The 27353-nt window shown below is 38.5% G+C and overlaps 1 protein-coding gene across 4 annotated transcripts; it reads left to right on the top strand.

Moving 5' to 3' along the window:
• Positions 1–26086, top strand: ZMAT3 (zinc finger matrin-type 3). 4 transcript variants are annotated; one of them, XM_070582407.1, is made up of 7 exons: positions 85–213; positions 388–477; positions 3710–4036; positions 18798–18917; positions 21256–21422; positions 21538–21638; positions 23823–26086. In XM_070582407.1, exons 3-7 carry the CDS (start codon positions 3767–3769, stop codon positions 24029–24031), a joined length of 867 nt encoding a protein of 288 aa, XP_070438508.1. In that variant the 5' UTR covers positions 85–213; positions 388–477; positions 3710–3766; the 3' UTR covers positions 24032–26086. The 4 variants fall into 4 exon arrangements, with proteins under 4 accessions (XP_070438507.1, XP_070438508.1, XP_070438509.1 ...); XM_070582406.1 differs by lacking the exon at positions 388–477 and having other exon boundaries at positions 1–213; XM_070582408.1 differs by lacking the exons at positions 85–213; positions 388–477 and adding an exon at positions 1640–1750.
• Positions 26087–27353: the final 1267 nt, after the last annotated feature.

The raw sequence follows: 27353 nt of genomic DNA, 5'->3' as shown, positions 1-27353 counted from the left end.
AGTCACTTCCTGCAGCTGTTTCCCTGTGGGTCCGGTTGGACTGACTTTTGACAGTCAACCTTCGGCTGCCGGGCGGGCTCGGCGGGGGCCAGCCGAGAAAGTTGCGCCGAGGGAGGCGGAGCGGAGCCGGGCGAGTCGGGCGCGCAGGGCAGCCGGCGGCGGGCGGCCCGGGCGGACGCGGCGCCCAGACTCCCCGCGCGTCCCGGGGTTCCGGTAAGTGCGGGCGATCGGGCGCCTCTGGGCTTCAGGACGAGCCCGGGAGCGGCGGGGACTAGCGGTTCCTCTCTGATGCGGTCTTTCCACCTGCCCTCCACGGGACTGACTTGCGCGGCTTTTATTTATCTGTTTGTTTTTAAGCCTTTCACGTGTACCGTTTGGATCCTCTAGGCGTGCAGCTGCCTTGGCCCTGGCGCTGGCCCCCGCCCCGTGGGAGACCGGGGATTCCATCTTTCGTGATGGCATCCCTACGGGATTGAGGTGCGTCTGTGGGTGCGCTCGTGTGGATGCACGCACATTTTAGGAATGTAAGGTATATGTGGGCGATGCTGAAGTGTATGTAGCTTTGATTCAAACATGTAGACGGTTCCCTAGGAATTAGGAACCGTCACAGCTGAGACTGGAAAACATTCGCCAATTCACCAAGGCCTCTTCTCCTCCAGGTTCCTGCGTTTTGAGTCTTCGTTATATGATACACCGTTGCCTCAGCTGATTATTTTCCTGTTTTTCCCTCTCTTATTGCTGCTTGTTGCGTTCTGATGACCTCTGAGTAATACTTACCGTCTTTCCCTCGTTTCTAGAATTCCAATTACAGACTTCCCTAGTTTGCTGAGGTGCCAGTAACCTGTTCCTTTATACTGTTCTCTTTCGTCTGTAGATTTCTCCAAATGGGAAAGTGATTGTCTTCAATACAGTATGTGAAGAGTAGGCCCCAGAGCAATCATGAAAACTATGCTATGGTCATTCGTTTTCTTTAAACAGGGTACACTGTGAAGCTTTGATTTCCTTTATTGTCCCCTCAAGCCCTTCCAAACCAGGACATTAACCACCGTAAATCTTTCATTTATGCCACTTCAAGGATCAAATTGAATGGTTTTTAAGATCTGAGGATTATTTTATTTACATCAGCCAACAAGTTAGTTTCATTTAATCTGATGCAGTAGTTGAACGGATCTGAGTCGCATATGCATAGGGTCTCTCTATATTCCACCATTCATGCTTTCCCTGAAGGCTTGGTTTTATTTCTTTCAGATTTATATTTTATGCTAATTTTTGTTTGTAAGCATAGTAATAGCTGGTGTAATTGTCATGCACAGATCCTTTTTGGGAGTTGACATCATTTTGCTTGTTAAATATTACAAGAAATAATTTTGGAATATCTGGCTATTCTTTAAAAATTACAAAGATAAAATGTGATAATGGTTAAGTCTGTACTTGGCGAAATTTTTTTCCTTAATTCAGGGGATTTTATCACCTGTGGAAGGGGGTCTTGTACCTCTGTGCTTTGAGAAGGGCCTTTATTTTGATGGAAACCTGTAGGCAACACTGGGGGAGACACATACAGGAATTTCCTCAAGTGGGAGTGAGCTTTCATAAAACAAGTCCAGACATGTCTCGGCAATTGGTAGCATTTGATTTTCTGGTTATATTGCTGATTTCCTTTATCCAGATGTCTTGACACCCTCATCTACCATTTCTCTTCTGAATTGGCAGCTTGTTTGTGGCAATTTGGTATCAGTAGGTCTCTGTACAGGTGAAATGTGTAGGCTTTTAATATTATCAATTATTATAATTAGATACTTAAACTTTTTATAAAAGTGGTCTTTGTCTCCTTAGTTTTACTTTTTAAAATGTCCGTATCCATCTTTGCTTTCTGAATGTCTTTGCTTGATTTAATTGAGAGAAATAATACGATTATAGAGAACTTGACTTTTTAAATGTTCTAAATCTGTATTGCTTTTCTTTATCTTCCCAGAGATATGGACAGCATACTTCTGCTTAAGAATAAAATAATATTATTGTTTTTCTAAATATTGTGATTAATGAGAAGTATTGTTTAGTACTATGACTAATAATTTATGTACTTTGTGCTTAACTACATTTTTTCCTCATTGCACTGATATCCTCTGCTGCCCCCAGACCGTGAATTTAGTAGAAAAGTCACTTGATTGCAGTTTCCAATATGTGTACTTATTAAATGTGATAAAAGAGATTATTACTTTTGCAAAATTTACTTGGTTAATTTTAGTAAATATGTTGTCATGAAATGTATACATTTCTATTGCAGATGGAAAATTTCAGCAGTTTAAAATAGCCATATCCTATTGACCAAGAAAAGAGGTTTTAATAGTACTGAGAAAGTAGAAGAAATAGTGAATCTTGAAATAAGGATTTTAATTTGGGTTAATTAAAATGATGGGAACTCAAAGCCTGTACTGTGGTTCATTTTGAGATGGGGTTAGAAGATGCCATCTGGGTGGGAGGCAGGAGAAATGATGGATAAAACTGAAGAAGGATGGGAACATAACTGGGTCTTTTCTGAGGGAAACAGAATAGAGATAGTCAGTTATTTAATTAAAAGGGGAAAGGAAATAGCCTAACGACTGAGGAACTGGGGTTATATTGGGGCTTTTGGTAGTGTGATCCATTACCCATTGGACGTTTACTTGATACATTATTTTGTGCAGGTAATTTACCTCTAAGGGAGAGAAAATATTTTGATTTTATAGGGACTGATGAAGATAGTCTAAGGTTATATGAGGTGGAGTCCTAAACTGAAGGGCCTACAGGGAGCAGGCAGGTAACATGAAAACAGGCAGCGGGCTGAGTGCGGACTGAGGTGGCCTGGAGAAGGCAGGCCTGGCTAAGGGGGCCAGTGTCTCAGCACTAACCAGCTTATTATTGCCTGTGTTGGACCGCCAGCCAAGTATTGCCAGATCGTCCTTTTATCAAGAGAAGCCGTGAATGTTGATGACTAATTCAATTTAAAAAGTGAAAGCAAAATAAAATCAAACACTATATATTCCAAACAGAGCACATCTGTGACTACGTGGCCTACAGGCTGTCTGTTTGCAACCTCTGCCGTGAAGAATCATTGGCTCAACTATTTAATTATTACTAGATGATCAGAAGGTACACTTATTTTGTCACATTGTAACTCTGAGTTCTTCCTAGAGTTCCTTGATATTTTAGCTAGCTCTAGAAGTGTTTTAAGGATTGTGAGAAGGATACTCTTTATTTCACTCTTTTTGATACTAGTTGGATGGAAAGACTAGTTTGGATGGAAAGGAAACATTTGTAAGGTTCTTAGCCGGTGGTGTTTTTATCTAGGCATGATTATCATCAAGAGTGTTTAAATGTAAGTGTGCCTGAGGGAAGGGGTCTGGACTAGGTGACCTTTGATGTCCATTTCAGCCATGTGACTTTTAGATTTAATTAGCCATGGATACAAGGCTATTAATGTTCATGGGCCAGAGGGACCGCAGTTGGAGCTGCGCCAAGCAAAGTAAAGCCAAATCTATAATGCCAGTCTCAGTGGAAGAACATGGTGTCAATGTGGATTAACAGACAGGGGAAGTCACCTAGATGAGGCAAAAAGAAAGAAGTCCCAAAGATGGTTTGGGGAAGTAGAGGAAGGGGTCAGATGGTGTGGTCATTTGCATGTTGTATTGCTGAGGTTACATTTTTGAGTATTTTTTTGCTGTTGATTCAGATTTGAAGACCCGACTTCTCATCGCCCATTGGATCATGCCCAAGGCTTTCCTACCCAATGATCCTCTTGCAACACGCCGGGCTCCCTCCACCTAAGCGGTCCTCATCCTCTCCTCCTATGTCAGTGGCCGCCAGGTCTACAGGAACCTTGCAGCTCCCGCTGCAGAAGCCTTTTGGGCAGGAGGCTTCCTTGCCTCTGGCAGGGGAAGAAGAGTTACCTAAGGGAGGGGAGCAAGACTCTGCCCTGGAGGAGCTCTGTAAGCCCCTGTACTGCAAACTCTGTAATGTCACCTTGAACTCAGCGCAGCAAGCCCAGGCTCATTATCAGGTAAGGGAAGAAAAGAAAATTAGGCATTTAGTGGGAGAACATTTTAGGGCTCTGCCCATTTTCGAGTTGTCTCTCCAGGTATGACCAATTGTACCTGGAATAATCAAGATGGCTTAGTGAACAAACCAAGTATTAGTTTATTTGACCAAAAGCATAATGTTCCTACTTTAAAAGAAAGCATCACTTTTCATAGAATGGGGTCTCAGCCTCCTATACTTAGCTGTGTGGCATTCCATAGCTTACCAGTTGTTGAAGGCAAATGTAAGTCGTCTGTGCTGGTGTACGAATCTGTGATCCTGAGGGAGAACAGGTATTTGAAACATGACGTACCAAACTGAGTTCAGTGTCAAAATTGTTTAGAAGAAATATTCTTATAAATATTCTCTTCCAGCTATTACAGTTTCCATCAGTTCAAGGTAATCTGTATGAATCTTATGCTTTTTCTTTCTCACCTGTAACTCTTCATATATATTCTGCCACTGCTAGGGAAAACACAAGTGTCTTTTTGTAATGAGAATAAAATGACGTTGGAGTATATTGAGCCTTACTCTTCATTCATAAGCATCATACTCTGATTTTTTTTAGCCCGTTTAGTGTGAATTGATAATTATTTCTAAGATTTAAAGCTTTCACCTCCACGTAGAATAGCTAGTGGAAAGGACAATTTTAAAGCTATTATTACCTAAGAACAGATAGAAAATTGAATTTTGGCCAGAAAGAGAGGGTACAGTACTTTTTATTCTAGATTGTTTTCTATCTAAAGTTATATAACTTCTTTTTTGGGAGAAGAAAGACTTGAGAAACAATTTGAGGCCAAATGCCACTGAATGAAGAGCCGTCTTGTGGGTCATAATTGATTTGACTATTTATTCTCTGCATGAGTATCTGCGATAAGATAGTGTGGTAGAAAGATGACTTACAAAGGTATTTCTTCTGTTATGCCACTATAACTCCTCCAACTTAAAGTTTTTATTTAAAAACTAGGTGTAGGTCTGTTTTGTTTTGATCTGGAAGACTGATAAGGTCACTTTGTGATTGATTGTCCGTCAGAAGTATTTCGATGGTGAATTGTTTTCTCTTGGATTTGGGGGAAGATACAATATGTTGCTCCCCTGGCATTCCCTTTGTTTGGGTTTGTTTTGCCCTCAGGTGTAGAGAGGTGTGTTAATTATGTCTCTCAGATCTTGGCACATGTCCTCAGTGGTTAAGAAAGGCATCTTCTGCTTTTATTTTTCCATTGTTTCCCTTTTTCCCACCCCGCACTCGCATTGCCTGTGTGTATAGCTCCCTGCCGTAATGGTTTGGTACGGGGTCTTCCATTGCCCGCTTTACCATTCAGGTCTGTTGGGAGGATCACTCTCAAAGCCAAAACTCAGTGCTAGCTTTCCTCTTCATTTATTCCTGTGGAATGTTTAGTCACTTTGAGAAATCAAGCCTGGGTTCTAACGTTTTGATTTTTATCTGTATAAAGCCCCTAGTAAGTCATTAACTTGGGGGCATACCCACCTGTGTGCCATACACATCTAGGATCGCCCTTTAAAGAAGAGTTGTTTACTTTTATGAGGGAAAACTCTTGGGCAATGTGTAATTTTAATATGTATGCATGATTATGCATATACTTCCTACCTTTTTTCCTGCTAATATTAATTTGTGAGTTTCTAGACAGTGATGGATGCTTCCAGTTTATGCATAAAGAGAATTCAGTTTGAGCAGGGTCACTGGATTCTGAGACTTAAACTAGATAAGAAACAGAATCAGCATTTATTTAGGTTTTTTCTTTTCTTGTACATTTGTGTGTGCGTGTGCTCTGAACTTTTTAGATGACAAAATTAGTAATTATGCTTAATTTCAGCTCCCTCAGTGAGACGGTGAATACATAAATTAGAAAACACAAGGAAAAGGAAGTAAAATTTAGGTCAATTCCTCAATAATCAGATTTTTAAGTGGAAAAGTTGGAGAAGGACAGCCTGTCATAGGGAACAATTTAAGTAGCCAAGAACTAGGGGAAAGACAGAAAAGAAGCAGCAAGTAGGTGTTAAGAAAGTAGAACCTAATGGAAAATGAAAAGTTTGGGGGTAATAAGAGCATGTTTCTAAGAGGTTAGAAGCAAAGATTTGAATGAAAGCAATGTTAGTGGTAATTCTTAAAGAGGGACAGTTTTTTACAGAGAAGCAAGGTAAGCAGTTAATATGTGAAAGTACAGAGCAATTTCATTAGGCTAGTATAGAAGAAGGCTAATCTGAGAAGTGAAATCTGGATCTCAAGAAGGTAGAAATGGTCAAAATAAGAAGAGTGTGGATCAAAGAGTAGATCAGAGTAATAAACAGAGAGTGAACATGACCTAGAGAGGGGCAAACCAACACAGAAGGAAAGCATAGGAATGTTAGCCTGAAAGATGTGTCAGAGGCTACACAAAGGGTTCATAAACAGGCAGTGATTAGAAAAGGCTGCTAAAGACAAGGGTAGGACAATGAGTACGGCTCACCGAGAACCAGGACTAGGCAGAATGGCAGTGATTGCAGGCTAATAAAACAAAGTGGTTGATGAGATGATGGAAGTAAAGTTTTATTTCAACTCTGAAAACCTGCTTTGTCCTTTTTAATAGAGAGCGATATTAAGACGGCAAATTCATTACTTCAGTTATGTGTGAGTTAGAAGGAGTCAGTGGTAGCCTGTTTATAGGCGAGAAACACATTCGTGTGAAGTGATAAATCGCTGTGATTACATTACTCAAAAACATTTCAGTCAGTTGATGCCATTGTTGAAATCGCGAAGTTTCAAATTGCCTTGGGTATTGTAAACAACCCTCGGTCTGGGTTGAGCGCTGTTACACTAGAGTCTGGCTGTATCATGTTCCAGTAATCCAGGACACACAATGGAAACTGCCTCCCTTTTAGCTCACTACCAACTCTCCCTGACATTCTGATGTTCCTAATCTGGGGCTGCCTTATCAATGACCCATGTGTGTCTGTGGTCACCACAGATTTAGTTTTATTCCCAGGACTTTTTAACCCGGTCAGTCTGCTTCAAAATATCCTTGGCTGTTGTTTTATTTTTAATGAGGTTGCCTATTTTTGCAATCTCAAAATTATGGCTTTAGTTATATCTTAATTTAAAATAAAATCTTTGGAGGAATAAAATGTCTTCATTTTATTAAAATCCGTCTGCAGGCTTCAGGTTACTTAGGGCGAGCCTGGCAGGGAGTGACACAACACTGTTTCAGCAGCATAATGCCCAGAGGAAGAAACATTTTAGGATGGAAGGTCATTAACAGAAATAAAAAAGACCCCAAAAAAGCATGGATAAATTTTCCTAAGGCATTCACAGTTTAAAATAAAGTCAACCAATTTATCTGCTAATTTGCATTTCCATTTGAAAAAGAACTAGTTACTCAAAGTATATTTCTAAAATTTATCATAAACATAGGTTTCTATTTGTAGTGTTTAGTAGCCAAATAACCTTCCATATTAATTAGATTAGTTTGAAAGAGAGACAGAATACAGGTAAAAAAAAGTAGTCCTAGAATTATGATGCTAAATGTAATAATCTTAATTCATAATGTGGAGAATGCAATTGATGTTATCCCAAAATTTAAAGTACTGATTTTGGCACATACATTTTAACATTGATCACCCAGGTTTGGATGGCATGATCAGCAACTCTAATCTCAGCTAATTTTCATGTTTTCAAAATTCTCGCATCTGATCGTTTTCCAAAGGGACTTGCAGTGAACTGAGAATGGTCAAAATACTATTCATTAGGAGCCAGAAGCGCTCCAGAATCCTGCTGTTAGCTGGATCTCACCAGCCGTCTGTCTCCCTCTCTGAATCCACCCCTACCTCGTTTCTTATTTCGGAAGCGTATATATCCCTTCTTCTCTCCAAGGCTGATTCCTCACCCTCCACTCCGGATTTCATTACCTGTCATCACTTCTCCTGGATCAAATTAAAAACATGCTCAAGTTTTCCATATAAATAAAAATAGCAACAGCAAGCTTCCTTTTCCTTTTAATCCACCTTGTTAGCAACCTCTCTCTTCCTCCCTCCTGTCCTTAGAGTTCTGCCCGTGTAGTTGTCCTCTTAGGCTCTTCATTTCCCATTCATTCCTCAGCCCACCGCACTCTGGTTTCCATCCCGACATTCACTAAAAAGCTTTCCAAGGTCACCTGTGATCTTAAAGGCCAAATCTAGCTCTTTCTCACTTGACCTCTTTGTAGCATTTGCCGCTGGTAACAGCTTCCTCCTTAAAACTTAGAGATATTTTAGTTCAAAATAATGCCCACGGAACAAAGGACTTCTACTGAAAAGCAGTAATCACCTGTTCTCCCTTCCTCAGTCATCCTCTACCTTTTCTTCTCCTTTCTCCTTTCTACCTCCTATCTTGGCTTAGCTATAGTTTTATTTTGACACTGTCATGGTTGGTCACATTTTTGTTTATTCCATAATCAAATTAAGTTTTCCATGCTCTTTTTGCAGTTTGATTCCAACTGTTGAAAATTGACATTCAACTTTTGCATTATTATGAGTAGGGGAATACTGCAGAGCTGTTTCCTTCTTGATGTTTCCAGTGTCATGATCCCATGCTACTCAAGAGATGTTCAAATGGATAACCCTTTCTTGAGTGCCACCAATTGCTCAAAACCATGTCCATTTTAGTTTGTTTTGTGTGTGGATTATAGCTTTGACATAGCTTTTTGCTTTTCTGTGAGTTTCTCACACTTTTAAAAATATGGGGAGAAGAATCTTATGCCTTTTTCAAAAACCATCTACCAGCTTCTTAATCTTTCTATTTATTGCTTACAATACATTTCATTTATCTTCATGAAACTACTGATTTCCTTTTCTAATTTGGACTAGTTTCATAATTGGATCATGACTTCATTGTGTATTTCCTAGAATTTTTAATGGCTTTTCTTCTTTTCCTTACATAATGTATCATTATCATATCCTCATTTTCTCCTCCAAACTCTCAACCACACTCAGTATTGTGTGGAATTCCCTTTTTAGCCTAGATTTCTCTATCCTCTTGCTCCCTTTCAGCTGATTGCTTTCTGGGTTTGCTGCACCGCTGTCAATTTTGGACTTCTCATCATTGCTCTCTGGTTGGACTACTTTTTTCTAAATGTACATATTTTCTTTTTTTCATCTTGTTTTGTTGGACTACATCTTCACATTACTTGCAGGAAGAAAGAATAAATATAAATGTATATTACAACACAGCTCTATTTAAAATAAAGTGAGAGAGTAATGGGAAATACATTTTTCTGAGCCCTTGTATGTCTAAAAATGTCTGTATTGTGTCTTCATATTTGACAGTTCAGTTCCAGGTTGAAAATGATTTTTCCTAAGAATGTTAAAGACTGTACTCCATTGTGTGTGTGGGTTTTTTTGTTTTGTTTTGTTTTTTGTCTTCTAATTGCTGAAGAGAAGTCTTATGGTGATTCTTATTCTTTTGTGGGTGACCTACTTTGATTTTAGGCTTTTTTTTTCCCCTGAAAGTTTTTAAGTTCTGCTTTTTACCCTTGGTATCTGAAATTTCACAGTGATGGATGTGTTTAGATATCTGGGTCTTTTTTCATTTGTCCTGGTCAGCACTAGCAGGTCCTTTCAGTTTGCATACTCCTGTTTCTCTTGAGCTCTGGGGAATTTTCTTTGATACTATTTCTTGATAATATTCTTCTCTATATTTTTTCTGTCTCTTTTTCTGGTAATCCTATTAGCCTTATCTTAGACTAGCTGGATTGGTTCTTTATATTGCTTATCTCTTCTCTCTTTTATCATTCCTTTATTTCTTTATTTTAATTTCCGAGAGGTATTCTTGAATTCTAACCATATATTGAATTTTTTTGACAATCGTATCTTTCATTTTTAAGGATTTCTTGATTTCTTATTGTCCTCTTCTAGCATCTGTTTTATAGGATATTGGTTAAGAACATGAATGGACTTTGGGTTCAGACTAGTGTTCAAATTGTAGTCTTACGACTTACTAGATGTATGATGTTGGAAATATTTCCTCACTTCTCTATGCCTCATGAAGAAGATGATGATGATACTGATAATCCCTTCAAGTTAGTGTGCATGAAACGTTTGGAACAGTTCCTGGTACCTGAGATAGTCCTTACTACAGTTCAGTTGTCCTAGGGTGCGGTGGAACCTAGTGGCACGGGCTCGGGAACAAGACTATCCCCATCTGACATTTGCTTGTGACTTTGGGCAAGTTTTATTTTACTTTATTAACTTTTTAATTTGACTAACTTTTAACTTACAAACCAGTTCTAAAAATAGCTCAAAAAATTCCTGCATGCACCTCACCCAGATTCCCCAAATGTTAATATTTTACATAACTACAGTACAGTTATCAAAATGAGGAAATTAACACGGATAACAATACTGTAACCTAATTTACAGATTATTTACATTTCACCAGTTGTCTCCTGATATACATTTTCTGGTTCCAGGATCCAATCCAGGGTGAAGTTTTGCATGTAGTTGTTATGTCTCCTTTAATCTGGACAAGTTTAATTTGTCTTTGCTTTTTACAGTCTTGCAGTTTTTGAAGAGTTGCTTTGTAGAGTGTCCCAATTTGTTTTTTTTTTGGTGTTTTCTCATGATTAAATTCAGATTATGTGTTTTTTGGGCAAGAATACCATGGAAGCTGTGTTGTGTCCTTACCAGGGCAGCATGTCAGGAAGGAGATGATGTAAATATATGGGATCACTAGTACTGTTAACTTTGATCACTGAGTAAAGTAGTGCCTGCCAGAGTTCTCCTTTGTAAACTTACTATTTTTCTTCTTGTGCTTAACAAGTATCATGTTGAGGAGATACTTTGAGACTATGTGAATATTTTATTTCTCATCATATTTTTGCTGTGTGATTTTACCATCCATTGATGACTCTCCCCGTAGTGATCATTAGTGTGGTGTTTGCCAAATGGTGATTTTTCTGTTTTAATCATTCTTTCTACATTTAGTAGTTGGAATTTTACTTTAAGGAAGAACTTTCCCTTTTCTCCCACTTATTTATTTATTCAGTTATTTGTTTATATCACTGGATTATGGATTCTTATTTTATTCTAGGGGTATAATCTCTTACTATCGTTATTTGTTTTGGTGTTTAAATTGTCTCACATTTGACCAGTATGAGTCCCTTCAAGTTGGTGCTTGTGTCCTTTTGACATGTCCCCATAATTTTTTGCCTACTTCCTTACTTTCTAACAATACAAAATATTCTAGGATTTTCTTGTACTTTCCCCATGCCAGCTATTTCTTCAAGGAGCCAGGTTTCTTTTGTTGGAGAATGGTATTTAGAAACCAAAATCTGAGGTCTAGCTGTGCTCTTTGGTACTGGGATGTTATTGTTTCTGGATCCTCTCATGACAGAGCTAGTAAGATGTATTACGTATACGCATGTTTATGTTTATCTATGTGCATATATTGAAAACTGAGTTTAGACTGATACTTCCAATTTCAGTACAACATATCAGTCTTCATTCTAGCTTTCCATCTTTTCTTAATGTTTAACTCCTTTCTTTGATAGTAAGAAACCTGGGCTTTTGTTTTTCACGAAACACACACACACACTCTTAGTACACATAAAATAGTTTGGGGATTGATAATCTGTATCCTTATGAAAAACAAACCTACTCATGAGAGGATGATATTTATGTATTGTTCTTTTTGTCTTTAGCATAGCATTACAATATACTGTTTTACAAAGTTACTTAGGTTACAAAGATGCTGCCTGCTAGGGTTTTTCTTTGTAAAGTTACATTTTTCTTCTCGTGTTTAGTTAGTATCATGGGGGAGATACTTTGGGGCTACGTGAATATGTGAATAGTTTTTTTCTTCCTTCCCCCTTTAGGGGGTTATGTTATTCATTTTTTTCATACAGTTTGGTTTGTTTCTGTTCGTATTTTATTTTGGGTCCTCCCCAGTCCTTTTGGCTTTGATTCTTTTTCTAAGTCTGAAATGTTAATATAGTTCTAAAAGTCAGAACTATACAAAAAGGTATACTTAGAAAAGTGTCACATCCAAACATCTCTTTTAGTCCATTCTCAGTCCTCTATTATTTATACATTTTTACATGACTTTACTACACTGTTTGGCTGTTTAATGTAATAGTATCCTAGCCTTTGCCTATTGCAGAATCAATGAGCTTATTTTACTTTCTTCTTCCCTTTTTCATTACATTGTTTCCATTGTGCAACATTAATCTTTTACCCTCACTTCCACCTTTTATTTAGTCTTTGATCTACAACTATACATATGAAAATACTTACCATCAGCCCTTTTGCTGAAAATTTTCCAGTCAATTCTTGGTTGAATGAAGCTCTAATAGATTCCTCAAGAAGGACTTATGAGTACTGAATTCTTAAGGTCTTGTGTGTTTGAGGATGTCTTTCCATTGCCTTAACACTTGATCCAGGGAGAGTTGGCTGGACACAAAATCCTTGATTCATTCTTTAAGTTTTTGAAAAGTGCTGCTCCATTATTGCCTTGTTTTGCATATTGTAGATGTCATTCTAATTCCTTTTTTTTGGTGAGGAAGATTGACTCTAAGCTAATATCTGTTGCCAGACTTCCTCTTTTTGCTTGAGGAAGATTGTCCCTGAGCTAACATCTGTGCCAGTCTTCCTCTATTTTGTATGTAGGACCCTGCCACATCATGGCTTGATGATCGGTGTATAAGTCCATGCCTGGGATATGAACCTCTGAACCCCGGGCTGGTGAAATGGAACTTGTGAACTTAACCACTACACCACTGGGCTGCCACCTCCGTTCTAATTCTTTTGCTTTTGTAAATTACTCGATTTCTTTGCCTGGCAAGCTTGAGGACTTTTTTCTTTTTTTGTTGAAGTCTCATACCTTTTAAAAGATATACCCCAGAATTGGTTGTTCTGGGTTAATTTTTCCAGATACCTGGTATACCTTTTCAGTGTGTAGATTCAGGTCTTCAGTTATTTTTGGACAATTTTGGAGAATTATAGTTTCAAATATTGGTTCCATTTGATTGTTTTGTTTTTCTTCTTCACGGACTGCAGTTTTACATAAGTTCTTCCTTCTTTACTTATCTTCTCTTTCTATTGCTTCTCTCTGACCCTTTTAAATTTTTTGTTTGTATCATTTTTATTTTCTTGATTGGTTTTCTTCCTTCAACACCTCTTAGTATGTTTTTACTTGAGTCTATTCTCCTTTGGTATTTGTATTTACTTCTCATTTTTGATGTGACTCTCTTTTTCTTTCCTGAATTTAAATACCCTTCTTTGTATTTCTCACTATGTTTTGCCCATTTTTTAAGTATACGTTTTGAATTCATGATTTAAGGTGCTTTTTCATATCCTCAAATTCTTGTTTGAATATATTTTATTCAATCTGAAGTGTTGTCTTGATGGTTTTCTTTTGTTTCATGTTTTTTTCTTGGGGGGGTTCATTTGCTGAGATGTGTTGATTTTTTTTGGTAGTAACTTTGTAAAGGCTTAACTTTTCATCTGTTCAGTTTGTGGATTTTGGGTGGTTTATGAGATTCTTAATTCCATGGCAGCCTCTTCTATAACTGCAGCAGAGTCCAGTTCTTTAATAATTTTTGTCCTTTTTAGTGGTCAGGGGGAGGTTCATATGTCCTCTGGTTTTTGTTCTGTTTGTTTTTGTCTCGGAGGATGCTAGCTTTTCCAGTTTTGCTTCTTTTCCTCCTCTTCACCTTCCAGTTGCCAAAGGGTGCTTCTCCCTTCCTTTTGCCTTTTTCTCCTCCAGAAGCCACTTTGAAGAGAATCACTTCAGATCTTGTGTACATTTAAGCCCCTCTCCAGCAATCAGTGACCAGATCATGCTTTAGTATTTACAGCCGTAGGGGACTTACTTTTTCAAGTGGTGGTTATAAAGCAATTTTAGGTCTGCTGCCAGCTCCGTCTTCTCTTTCCTGCAGTTTTTGTCAGACTGCTCTTGCTTACTGTGAAGCCTTGTGGCAGGAGCATGAGTGGTTGCTCACTGGGGTTTGATGTTTTTTCTTTTTTACCTACAGTTATTTCGAAGTCTGGGCATTTTGTGGCTTCTAGTTGTGTAGGGGGCATGGTTTTTGTGTAGTTTTATTTGTTTTTCTTGTTGTTCTCCATTGTCTGTAGAAGATATACGGGGAGATGCAAATCTAGGCAGCCACTACGTAGCTATCTGGAAGCTCTTGGGCAAGTTTTTAACTCTCTGAGCTTAGTGTCCTCATATGTAAAATGGGGATAATAAGTATACCTACTTGGTAGAGATTTCATGAGTATTAAAGGAGATAATATTTATAAAGTATGCGAACACTGCATGTCACATAAGTGCTCAAAAATTGTTAGTTGCTATTACTATCATTATGTATGGATGCAATATCTGCTTGAATACTTCTGTGGATACTGCTTTGGAAATAAAATATGTGATACTGTCTAAAGTTGACCCCTCCCGCAGTATTGTGTATCTCATCTTCTTCTGCCGTTTTGTCGCCTGTGCTCCTGGAGCCATGCTTTAGCTCCTGCTTCATCTGTTCTTCCCTTTTTACTGACTTCTCCCCTTGTCATGCAAACAGGGCTTAAGTAAAACCCATCTTTAAAAAAATCCTCCTTTGATTCATCTCCCCCTCTCACTCTCTACCCTATTTCTCTGCTCCCTGTCCTAGTAAACTCTTCTAAATGGTTGCCTATACTGGTTGTCTCCATTTTCATGTCTCCCATTCTCTCCCTAAGCCACTCCATTGGATCTTTTATTACCTACTCCTTTCCTGAAATGGTTCTTACCATCGATATTCTTGACTTTTGTCTTTTCAAATCCAAGCATTACTTCTCTGTCCTGACCTGGTGAACCGTTTCCTTTTCTTGTTGTTGGTGGTTTAAAATTATTATGAAATACTTCAGACATAAAAAAGTATTAAAAATAATATAATGAACCTGTGTATTTGCCCTCTGGCTTAAAGAGTGAAAATTATCAACTCAATTGAAGCCCCAGTATCCTTTCCCAATGGTTTCCACTCTCGTGCTCCCAGATGTAGCTGCTGTGCTGAATTGGTATTTATTGTTATCCCACTTTTTTTGTACTCTTGCTATATATGTGTTTTTCTATATCATATGTAGTATTTTTTCCATGTTTTTAACCCTCACATTAAACAGATTATTCTTACATGTCTTCTTTTGTGACTTGCTTTTTTTATTCAACATTTTGTTATGAGAAACATTCATGTTGCCACTGCAAGGCCTTAGAATGTTTTTCACTATAGTGTTCCATTGTATGACTAGGCTACAACGTATCCATTATCCTGTAGTTGGACACTTAAGTTTCAGTTTTCAGTGGTTGCAAACAGTCCTTCTAGGAACGTTCTTGTAGCTGTCTCCTTCTATGTGTGTTTCTGTTTAGTAATACCTGGAAGTAAAAGTTCCTGAGTCATAATGTATCTAAGTAGACTCTTCTGTTGAAATACCTTGTTCTAGGCTTCCAGGATACTATACTTGTCTGGTTTTCATCTTACTTCACAGGCCAGGCCTTCTCAGGCTCATTTTCTAGATCTTCATTCTCTACTGCACTCTGATGGTAGTGTCCCACAGCTTTGTCTTTGGTTCTTTTCCCTATAGTGCCAGCTTCTAAGTTCTGATCTACTCTGATTTATCCCCCATGTTGGTCCCAAGATGATCTTATCAGGGGCAGTCTGGTCATGTCACTGCTTTGCTTGAAGTCCTTCAGAGGCCCCCTACTGACTGCAAAGTCCAAGTTCTGTATCATGGACAAAACCATTAAGGATAATGTCTATCAACTCCTCCCTCTTTAGAGGGTCCTGAAGACCGTCTCTCCAGCAGGCAAGACCTTTGCTCAGACACTTTCCTCTCTTGACAGTTTTTTTTCCCCTCACTGCTTACCTGCCTGGTAAACTTTTGCTCATTTTAAAAGATGACTCAAATGTCCCTCTTTTAGGAAAGTCTTCCCTGACACATTCAGGCAGAAATGAGAAATTGCTTCTCTGTGTTCGAAATGAGAAATTGCTTCTCTGTGTTGTCCTGGCAGTTTATTTTTTATCTCCATTATAATACTTGATTCATTTATCCAACACATATTTATTGATTGCCTGCTATATGCTGGAAATTGTTCTAGAAATTGGTGATAAAACAGTAAACAAGATAGACAAGGTCTTTATTTTCAAGGAGTCTACACTCCAGGGGATAGGAAAGAGAAAAAACAAGTAAACAAAGTTTTGTTTTAGATAGCGATGTCTTACTATGGTAAAATAAAACGAGGCAGTATGACCATGCGATGGAAATGTGTGGGAGGAGTGGGGGTTGAGAGATGGGTTTGACACTTCAGATTGAGTGAGAAGTTGTTTGAGTTGAGACCCGAAAGATAACAATAAGCTAGCCATGCAGAGATCTGAAAAAAGAACATTCCAGGCAGAAGGAACAGAAAGTACAAAGGTCCTGGAGCTAGAATGGTTTTTGCGTGTTTATGGAACAGAAAGAAGGCCAGTGAGGCAGGAGCATAATGAGAAAAGGGAAGGGGTGCTGTATGAAATAAAATTAAAGAAGTAGACAGGGCCAAATCATGTAGGGCCCTCTAGGTAAGCTCTGTCAATTTTTTATTTCAAATGCAGTGGGAAGCCATTGGAAGATTTTGAGTGAGAGAATGACATGATGTGATTTAAGTCTAGAATTATCACTCTGACTGAGATGAGGAGAATTATAGGGAGACAAGAGGGAAAACATAGACCAGTTAGGAGTTGTTACCTACTGCACATGAAAAGCGTTGATAGCTTGGATGACTCTGGTATTTGTAGTGTCCATGGAAAGAAGAGGAAAGACTTTGGGTATATTTTGGAGGTAGGCTGGAAAGACTTGCTGATGGATTGGATTGTGTTGGTTTTAAGGAGGGATGGAATCAAGAAAAGGACCCTTGGACTTTTCTTGAGTAACTGGGTGGATGGTGGTGTCATATACTGACATGTGGCTACCTAGTGGTGGTGGCAGTGATGAGAAAGTTCTGTGGGGGAGGAATCATAAGTTAGATTTTAGATATTTTAAGTTGGATGTACCTCATAAGACTGTAAAGTGTGGATGGCAAGGAGGCAATTGGATATATAGCTCTTGAGGTCAGGGATTGTCTTAGTCTGTTTAGGTTGCCATGGCAAATTAACATAAACTGGGTGGCGTAAGCAACAAACCTTTGTTTCTCACAGTTCTGGAGGCTGGAGGTTGGAGATGGGGGTGCTGCCAGCATGGTTGGGTGCTGGTGAGGGCCATCTTCCAGATTACAGACTGCCGACTTCTCCTTGTATCTTCACATGGCAGAAAGAGGGTGAGGGAGTTCTCTGGCCTCTTCTTAAAAGAGCACTAATTAGGTTCTACCCTCATGACTTAATTGCCTCCTAAAGATCCCACCTCCAAATACCATCACATTGGGATTAGGTGTCAACATCTGAGTTTTGGATGGACGCAAATATTCATCCCATAACAGGGATGGGGATAGATAACTTGGGGAGTCACCACCTTATTGATTATATTTTTAAACTGTGAGATTGAGTAAAATAACCAAGAGGTTGAGTGCAGATGGAGAGAGAAGAGGGCCAAGGGTAGAGCTTTGGACACTGCAGTGTTTAGAGAATGAGAGGTAGGGAGGTAAGAGGGAGTCGTAGAAGACAACAGAAGGGAGTATCAGTTGTATCACACTGTTTAGTTAGAATATGACGAAGGCACAGACGTGACCACTGGATTTGACTCCCTGCAGGTCCCTGTGACCATGGTAAGAGCCGCTTGGGCATCCCAGTGGTCAGAAGGTGGAACTTAGCTCATTACTTTAACTGCTCATGGATCTGTCTCCTCTAGAGTGTGTGCGGTCCTGTTTATTTCTAGGGCTGAACATATGGTAGATGGTGAATAAATGTCTGGCTGCCGGTTTGAATTTTACACTGCAATTTAAAGAATCATATACTCTTTACCCTCATTTAGAATGCTTTTAGGCCACTGACCCTTCCCACCAGTTTATATCAATTCAAAGAATATAATCACATGAATAATAAACAGAACACAACCAGAGAGGCAAATGCATTTTCATAGAGGTTCACAGTGCATCCTGAAGCCGTCGTGCTGTAGTGAAAGAAGGCCTTGCTTTGGACTCCAAAGGCCCGCCTCAAGCTCTGGCTTCTCTGATGCCCTGCTGGAGGTGTCGGAGGCAGGTGCCCCACACTCTCTGGATGACAGTTCCTCAGCAGTCCTATGTGGATAATATTAGCAAATTCCTCGTACAGGATTTTGTGAGCAGCAAATGAGCTAATGCACATGAGAGTCCTTTGTAAGTAAAAAGATACTCTGTAAGTGCTATTTTTGTAAAAATAATTGGATTATCCATTTCATTACTGACGTATAAAGTAGATTAGATCAGAGTGTCATGAAATTCATATTTAGGCAGTGGCATCTGAGGGACAGCAAGTTGGGGGAGGACACAGATCACTGGAAAATGTGATACTTTTCTAGAAATATATAGGAAATTAATTTCTTCTGGCTTTGTTCCCTTATCTTTCCCAGAGAAATTTAATCATTTTGTTAGAATCAAAGAGTAGACTCTTTTCCTTGAAGATCTAGTAATCAAATCTAGCTAGTGGTCTGTTTACCCCAGTGTTACATTTATCCAAAAGAATAAAATGTAGTTAGTATTGCTTCTGTTTTTTTTTTTTCTATTTTTTTTTCAGTGAGTACATTGATTCGCTCAATTTGATAAATTTTCCTCATGGTGATTACTCATTTCATTTTACTTCTAGGGTAAAAATCATGGTAAGAAACTACGAAATTACTATGCAGCAAACAGCTGTCCCCCTCCTGCCAGGGTGAGCAGTGCCGTGGAAGCTGTGGCTACTCCAGCGGCTCCAGTCCCTCCGCAGGTGAGACACGTGTATCTGGGTGGAAGCTGTCCTAGGCACAGATGGTCGTGGATGAAATTTGTGGGCCATGGGCCCATCTGTAACCACTCCTCCAAGATCTTACTTGGTGCTTTTCACTCCTTGAACTCACATTCTGGATTTAATGCATACCCAAATCCATGGACCTTGAGATTTCTCATTCGCTTTGGTTGTGATGCCTCAAATGATGAAACACTTTGTTTCGTGAGTCTTTATGCATTTCTCAGAATTCTGGGTTAAGTGACCCTGAGTGTTTAGGCTAAGCCCTGAATGAAAAGAGAGATTTTTAAATATTTATATCTTTATTGCAGTTAATTTCATTTACCTTGTATTTTGCCTTCCAGCAAGATCAGTTTCTTGAGGTTGCCCTATTCTTACCTCTTACAGGCAGAGAGCCTGCATAAACCCTCTCTGGACTTTGGTATGATGACGCACACTTGAGAGCCAAGTTCCTTTCACTCTTTGGAAGATAGAGCAGGTGTTTTAGGCAAGATATCCTGCACTTTAATAGCCTCTGAAATATGCATTCTACTCCTCAACCTGTCTTTGAAGTATTAACTGTCTGTAGAACAATACAATGGTCATAAATAATAATAGCTTTAATTGAGTACTTACTATGCCAGGCACTCTGCTAAGCACTTTTCATGCATTACTTCATTCAGGGCTGGATTGGGATGAGGTGAGGGATGCCCTCGACTTAGGCACAAAATTTAAGAGGGAGCCAAAAACCCAGTCCTCCATCAAGATAAATATTTTAATACAATATTTTAAAAATTCAAAATTAATGTGAAAAAAATCAATGGTAAACAAAACATCAAAAACTGAAACACAAGCTAAGCATTACTGAGTTTCTGTTTGCGTCAGGCCGCAATGTAGCTTGGCATGGCACTGTTCCTGATCCTATCTTTATTTAAAATTTTGATATTTTGTTCCTCATTGATTTCTTTTTTTGCGTTGTGTGATTTGTAAAAATATTCCATTAAAATATTACTTATCTTGATTGCTGAGTTTTTTGGATGCTCCCTTAAATTTTGTGCGCATGGAAAGTGCCTCATTGTACTCCTGGGCCCTGACTTATTTAAAGCTCACAACAACTTAGCGATATTGGTTTTCTTACTCAAAGTGTAGTCCATCGGCCAGCAGCATGAGTGTCACCTGGAAGTGAGTTAGAAGCTCGGGTAAGCTAAGTAACACGTGGCGTTACACGTTTTGTAAAGTGGTGGAGCAAGAATTTCTTTCTACCGTACACTGCTACTCCTAACCACCACAGTATAATTTTACTTTTCTGAATGTCAGTTTTCCAGTACTTAAAGTGTGGATGGCAATACCAGCTGTTCCTCTGTCCTCATGGATTTGTGGGGTAAATGAGATGTCTTAAAAACCCAGTTAGAGGGCAGGAAAATAGTTAGAGCGAGCTTCGGGCAGAATAGTTGTCCCGGTACTGATTCCTGCAGGCTGCCCGGGAACTGGATGGCTGCTCCTTCTCAGGACTGTTCTCAGCCCTCTCCGTCCTCCTGGGCAAACTGCCCTCGCCTTCTTTCATAGCCTGGCCCTTCGCAGTTTTTGAAGACAGCTATCTTATCCCCAGAAAAACCTTCCCCTCCAGCTGAAACAGTGCTGTTTCCTTCAGCTGGTCCTCGTATGATACGCTTTCCAGACTCTTTCTGGTGTGTGTTATCGTCCTCTAGCTAAAATCTAGTTTGTCATTTTTTGCTAACCCAACAATATTTGAGTGCATGCTATCTTCCAGGCACTGTGTTAGGTTTCTCTCAATTCGTTGTTTCCCAACCTGAATACCATGGTCTGGGTCTGCTGGTTATTTCCTTCTAATTCTGTTATATCTGTAGCTAAGTTGTAGCCTCTCTGAGGGCAGGGGCTCACTTCTTAATATATGTCTACATCCCTTCCGCGTTAGATAGCAAGCCCGAGAAACTGGCGTTCAACAAATGTTTGTTGGTGGATTCTGGGCAGACTTTACTCTTTCTGGTAATGTGACCTTAGGCCTTACCTTTACTGCCCAAAATCTTCCATGCTGGGTTTTTAAACTTTTTAAAAAAAATTTCTTCAATGGAGATAGCAATGAGCTATTCATCTGTTTGACACATAGGTGGTTGTCATGCAAAATCATGATGAAGTGTCTCCTAGGCTGGCTTTCTTTCTTTCTTTTTTTGCAATGAGTTATTTTCTTTCCTTTTAAAGCTGAGTGCTTGTGGTCATGCCGTAACCTTTGGTTATTTTTGCTTCTTAGAAGGAACTTTGAGGTGAAGGAGGGAATAAACTCCACGTTTTTTGACCTTGTGTTCTGTGTCTTCCACATCAGATGGGCTCCTTTAAGCCGGGAGGCAGAGTGATCCTGGCCACCGAGAACGATTACTGTAAGCTCTGTGACGCCTCCTTCAGTTCTCCGGCTGTGGCCCAGGCTCACTACCGAGGGAAGAACCACGCCAAGAGGCTCCGGCTGGCGGAGGCTCAGAGTAACTCGTTCTCGTAGGTATTGCCGTTTTCTCTGAGGCCAAAGTGTTGTGTGAGGCTGTCTTTGGAGAAAAAGAATCGAAAGGGATCCTTGCTGAGAAGTCTAACTTTTGAAATTTCTCTTTTCCAGGGAATCCTCAGAGCCTGGTCAAAGGCGGACCCGGAAAGAAGGGAATGAATATAAGATGATGCCTAATAGGAGAAATATGTATGCAGTGCAGAATAATGCAGGTACCCCGTGGGCTCCCACAGACCTCAGCTGCATTCTGCAAATGGTCTTCTTTATTTTGATTTCCTTTATAGATAGCCCTGAGAATTTGGGGTTAGCTATTGTTTTGTTGAATTGGTCTGGTGGCTTTTCAAGCTGCTTTTTATTTCTGGTTGTATTTATTTCCTATTTAGTATATTATCTATTTTGGTTTTAAACCATAGTGTATGTTTTAAGATCTCTTATCATAATCCCTTTATGCTGCTGGTATTTGCCAGCTGAGAAATGTGAAATGCATCGTAAAAATGGGATATTTGGTTTAAAGTTGCACCATGTTAAATTCCCGTTTGTTGCGGAAAATAAAAAGATTATTGCAGTGGTGTTTAACCAGTGTGGTGAATAAGAACTACCTTGGGAGTTTTTATAAAACACACATGCCTGCACCCTGACTGAGAGGTTTTTAATCGGTAAATTTACAGGGCGGCGCAAGCGTGTGTTTTGAAAATGCTTCCTCAGGGCTTCTGACATACACCTTCAGTTCAGAACTACTAGTTTATAGGAACGTTTTCTGCATTTTCTGATTATCCTCAGTAGGGAGAGTAGGACTGAGTCATCCCTCATCCTCCCGCTGCCCCAGCCTGCAGGGCATACACGTGCCAGCACAGGTCATTCACGTGCCAGCACAGGTCATTCACGTGAACAGTTAAACAAGTGAAAAACGAAGTTTATTGGAAAGGCAAGAGAAGCATAGAAAAAAGGGATAGATAGAAAACAGGGATATATAGAAAGGGATATGTACAATGTAATATAATTAATAAAATTCTAAACATATATCAGTAATTACAATAATGGTAAATTTACTAAAGTCCCAGTTAAAAGACAAAGATTATAAGATTACATGAAATGAAGGAAGCTGAGATAGCTGTATTAATATTCAATAAAATAAACTTTAGGACAGAAGGCAGTTTAGACTATGTTCTCTGACCAGAGTACAAGTAAATGAAATGTCAATAACCAAAATATAAAAAGCCCCACAAAATTTGTATTTGTTTGGAAATTTTTTTTTTTTTTGAGGAAGATTAGCCCTCAGCTAACTGCTGCCAGTCCTCCTCTTTTTGCTGAGGAAGACTGGCCCTGAGCTAACATCTGTGCCCATCTTCCTCTACTTTATATGTGGGATGCCTGCCACAGCATGGCTCGCTAAGTGGTGCCATGTCCACACCCGGGATCCGAACCGGTGAACCCTGGGCCACCGACGTGGAACATGCGCACTTAACCACTGCACCACTGGGCTGGCCCCAGTTTGGAAATTTTAGAACACTTTGAAGCAACTCATGGGTCAAAGAAGAAACTATACTAGAAATTAAAAATTCCTAGAACCAAACAGTAATAAAAATATATCAAAATTTATAGGATGCAGTGAAAGTAATATTTTGAGAAAAGCCTTAAACATTATAGTAGAAAAGAAAAGCAGAAAATTAATAAGCTAATGGTCCAACTTAAGAGGTCAGTTATATAAAAAGAAAAAATTATCAATAATTTACCATTTTTGTATGTCATTTTAATCTATTTTTTTAAATAGAAATGTGATCATATTTTGTGATAGTCTTGTTTCATTTAATAGCATATTGTAATCACATTTTAATGTAATTAAAGAGTTTTCATTATTTTTAGTGACTGCATAATTTTCCATTGCATTTATTACCATAATTTTTCAAATTGTGTTTTTTGATCTCTCCTCTCCCCACTTCCAGCTATAAAAGCTTTTATAAACACTGATGAAAGAAATAAATGTCCTTGTTGATAAATCTCTATGCAAAAATTCTCAATATTTTCTTAGAAGTAGAATTTTTGGATTAAGGAGTTAGTATAATTATAAAACTTTCCATATAATGCTTGGAAATTAAATTATTTTTAAAATTGCATTCACTTTCTTAGAGACATTGTCATTTAGAGTTTGGGTTTGGCTCCAGAATAACCTTTCTGACAATAGTTAGAGGAATCATTTTAGCTTTTTAGATTGAACTAGTATAAAATTGTAATTTAAAAAAATCCATTAGCTTCCCATTCATTTAAAGCTAAGAGTCTGTGAATTTCATAATTTGAACTTAGAATTACAAATTGCAGTGATAATTGATCAAACTGTCATCATTCACTTAGTGAATATTTTGAAGTGACTGCATTACTTTTATCTCTTGCTTTCCCAGGTCCTTACTTCAATCCCCGCTCTCGGCAGAGGATTCCACGTGATCTGGCCATGTGCGTTACTCCCAGTGGCCAGTTTTACTGCTCAATGTGTAATGTTGGGGCTGGCGAAGAGGTGGAATTCCGACAGCACTTGGAGAGCAAGCAACATAAAAGCAAGGTGTCGGAACAGCGGTACAGGAATGAGATGGAAAATCTGGGATATGTATAGTGATGGTTGTATCCAGATAGAGCAGCTTGTCCTGCCTGTTGTTTGCCTTCTGTCAACGTGCCCTGCTTGTGGTCCTTTTGATATGAGTACATTCCTCTGCTTAATGTTGTGTAACCTGCAGTGGTACCATGAGATGTCAAAACTGGGGAAGGAAAAGAACATGCTTCTTAGGTCATGATGCTTTTGCAGGTCCGTTGTGTTGAGCTACTTAGAGCATGTGACCTACCTACCCCATGAGAAATAACTTTTTATCTTGACCAAGATCTGGTCAACTAGTAGCCTGACTACTTAGAGCTTTAACTATTTGAAAATTTCATCTTTTGTAATTTTAGTTTTATGTACCATTAAGTAAAGAATATTATTGAGTTCTCACTTCAGATCACAACAAAAACACAAGCAGAGATTTCAGTTTCCTGAGGCTTCTTTAGAACCATCACCTCAACTCAATGCCTTGTAGGATTGTGTAGGATATAGTGTTGTAAACTGCATTAAAATCTCTCCCAGGATGCTTTTTCCCCTTATCATGTCCTCCCATTATTGAAATGCAGGTTTTCTTGGATTCAGACACTCCCAATGTGCTTGTGGACTTCCAAACAGTGAAACTTCATTTCCAGTTGTGGATTTCCCATGTTTAAATGCCACCTTCTTCCCTCCTCTTTTTTTTCCCCCTAGTTGAATTAGCTTGTCTAGTAAGCTCATTTTTATGCCCCAGCTGTGTTGTGGGGTTTCCAAGCCTCACATTTGAATATCCAGTGAGTTTAAGATAGATATGATATTTTTTTAAAAAATATTTTTCAACTGATTTTAGGAAATGTAAAGATGTGTTTGATTTTTCAGTTTAGAGTTACTTCATTGATAGTAACATGTATTTATATGATGGCCTCAATCATGAGTTCAGATCTCTTGATATTTGTTTTGGCAGACTTTTCAGATAAACTGATCCTTACATTTTACTTACATTCTTTTCTGTCTTGCTGGTTTGTTGGCTGTCCTGAAAAATACCACTGCCTTACTGTTTCATAGATAGAGAGGAATTTTAAAAAGTTAATCAAATTTCAGTATCATCATTTCCAGTAGAAAAATACGTGAACTTTGGTTTCATTCTTTATAATTCAGCTTCCATGAAGATAATAGAAATACATTATTGATTATTTTGGTATGTGATAATTACAGCAGTATTACTTTTGTTTTCTGTTTTTAAAATAAGAAGCTCTAGTGTATATCTAGATTAACTAGTGGAACACTCTATGAACTTTGACTAACTGTATTTTATCGACTTACTGTATTTATGTGGATAAGACCGATGCTCATCCATACTTCTTTTGAGAGGCCACATTCACCAGGAAGTTTATATTGAGCAGTATCTTTGCACTATGGTCAATTCACATTTGATTGCTTATATTATTAATTAAATATAAAACTCTTGTTTTTCCTTGAGAATTCTGTAGGCAAAGAGATGGAGAGAAGGGAAATTATAATCATCATTCCTTTCCTTTAATGCTTCTGAACAATTTTTGAACAACCTAGACCCATACTTAAAATTCAGTTTTGTGATTAACCTCTGGTACAATATACAGTTACTCTTCTGTTGAAGTGGTGGTTTTTTGAAAAGTAGAGTTGTTTAGTAATTTTTTTCTTCTAGACGCAGAAGAATGAAATAATGTCCTGTTGCGATTCTATCTAGACCTGTGACTCTTAATCTAGAAACTCTTTTTGCAGTAATCTATAAAGTACAGTTGGTTAGTTTAGGGCAATTTAGAGCTTATTTTGTTGGTTAGTAGGTTACTCATTTTGCTGCTAAGTATAATTTTTTGGTAGATTTTAATACTATAGTGCTGGCCACTTGGTTCTATGATTATTTAAAAATCTCATTTTTTCCCCCCTCTCTCTCTCTGTGTATGTGTGTGTATGCATGTATGTATGTATATATATACACACACACACGCACACATATATATATAAAACTATGTGTATATAGTTTTATGTGATACCATAGAGAAGATTCCATTGAATCCTTATTTCAGAAAATAGTAAAAGATTGTGGATAAGAATTTACATTTTGTAAAAGTGGCATTCATTCACTTTCAGTTTTTGCTTTACAAATAAAATTAAAGGAAGGGTTTCCCCCACTCTCCCCACTTAATGATTTCATAATATTTATACAAAAAGCAGTGGACTTAAGGCCTTGATGTTTTTCCTGGCCTTGTGTATTCAGGTTTCCAGTCTCCCAGTGCCCTTAATGGATGTTATGAATGCATAGATGCATCTTCTTTTAAAGGAAAAAGTTAGATTTATAGTGTTCCTTCTTACTTGCTGTATTTCTTTGCACTAAAAGAGAGCTATGTGTTTGTTTTATACGACACTTTAGATACCATATTGCCTACAATACTCGGTTTGCTCCTTGATTTCCAAACTCTAGGAAGTTGATGTTCCATGCAAAGTTCCGTGATCATTTATAGAGGTTACATACACATCCCTCCCAAAGAATCTCAGATCCCTATGACAGCGGGTTGTGTTTTGGGCTTGTTACCTTGCAAAATTCTCCTGTGTTCCATAGGTGAAACAAAGGGTGACAGAGGTTGCCAGAAAGGAAATGCCTAAATAAATACATCTCTGCATGGTACAGTTTCTCATACTCGTGCATTCCTGAGAGACAGTGTTTTTTCCCTGTCAAAGAAGGCTCTTGTTACTACTGCAGTCAGTGGTACGTGATCTCCGTTGGTTTCATTTGTGAAGTCCAGTCCTGCTCTGTAATATGCTTTAGCGTTTGCTCCCTGTCCTCCCCAGGAATCACGTTAGTATCTTTTTATATGCTGTATATAAGGACGGACAGAGGCCTAAATGACGGAAAACCTTTAGTTAAATGAGTTAAGTAGATTTCAGTAATCATCTGCAAGAACTCATAGCATCCTGGTCTCTTTTCTCTGTGAATATCTTCATGTGAGTTGTCATTCAGAATCAATGTTAGAAGACAACATTTAGGACCTCTTCTAAGATATTGAGGGCAAAAAGTCATAAAGGAATAATTCCATGTTCCAATTAAAAGATTGGATTGCATATGCCTTCGAAATGCTTTTTTCAAAAAGTTAAGCTACAAAACTGAGTGTGCCATGTAATCCTTTTGACTCGACACTGACCAGAAAATAGTTTGTTGGTCTCGTCTTTGTATATCACGTGCTGCAACTTGTAAATAGGTGCATGTTGTTTATTATGATTGTTTGTCTGCTTGTCTGTTATTGCACTGAATTCTGCAAGGTGAATATTTTTTTATACTATTCATTTTGAAAAAATTCCTTCTTCAACTCTTCTTCACTATTTCCTC

The sequence above is a fragment of the Equus przewalskii genome, chromosome 18, assembly GCF_037783145.1.
Source record: "Equus przewalskii isolate Varuska chromosome 18, EquPr2, whole genome shotgun sequence".
NCBI lineage: Eukaryota > Metazoa > Chordata > Mammalia > Perissodactyla > Equidae > Equus > Equus przewalskii.
Note: the sequence above shows the minus strand (reverse complement) of the source record. Positions and strands in the feature narration are given on the sequence as shown.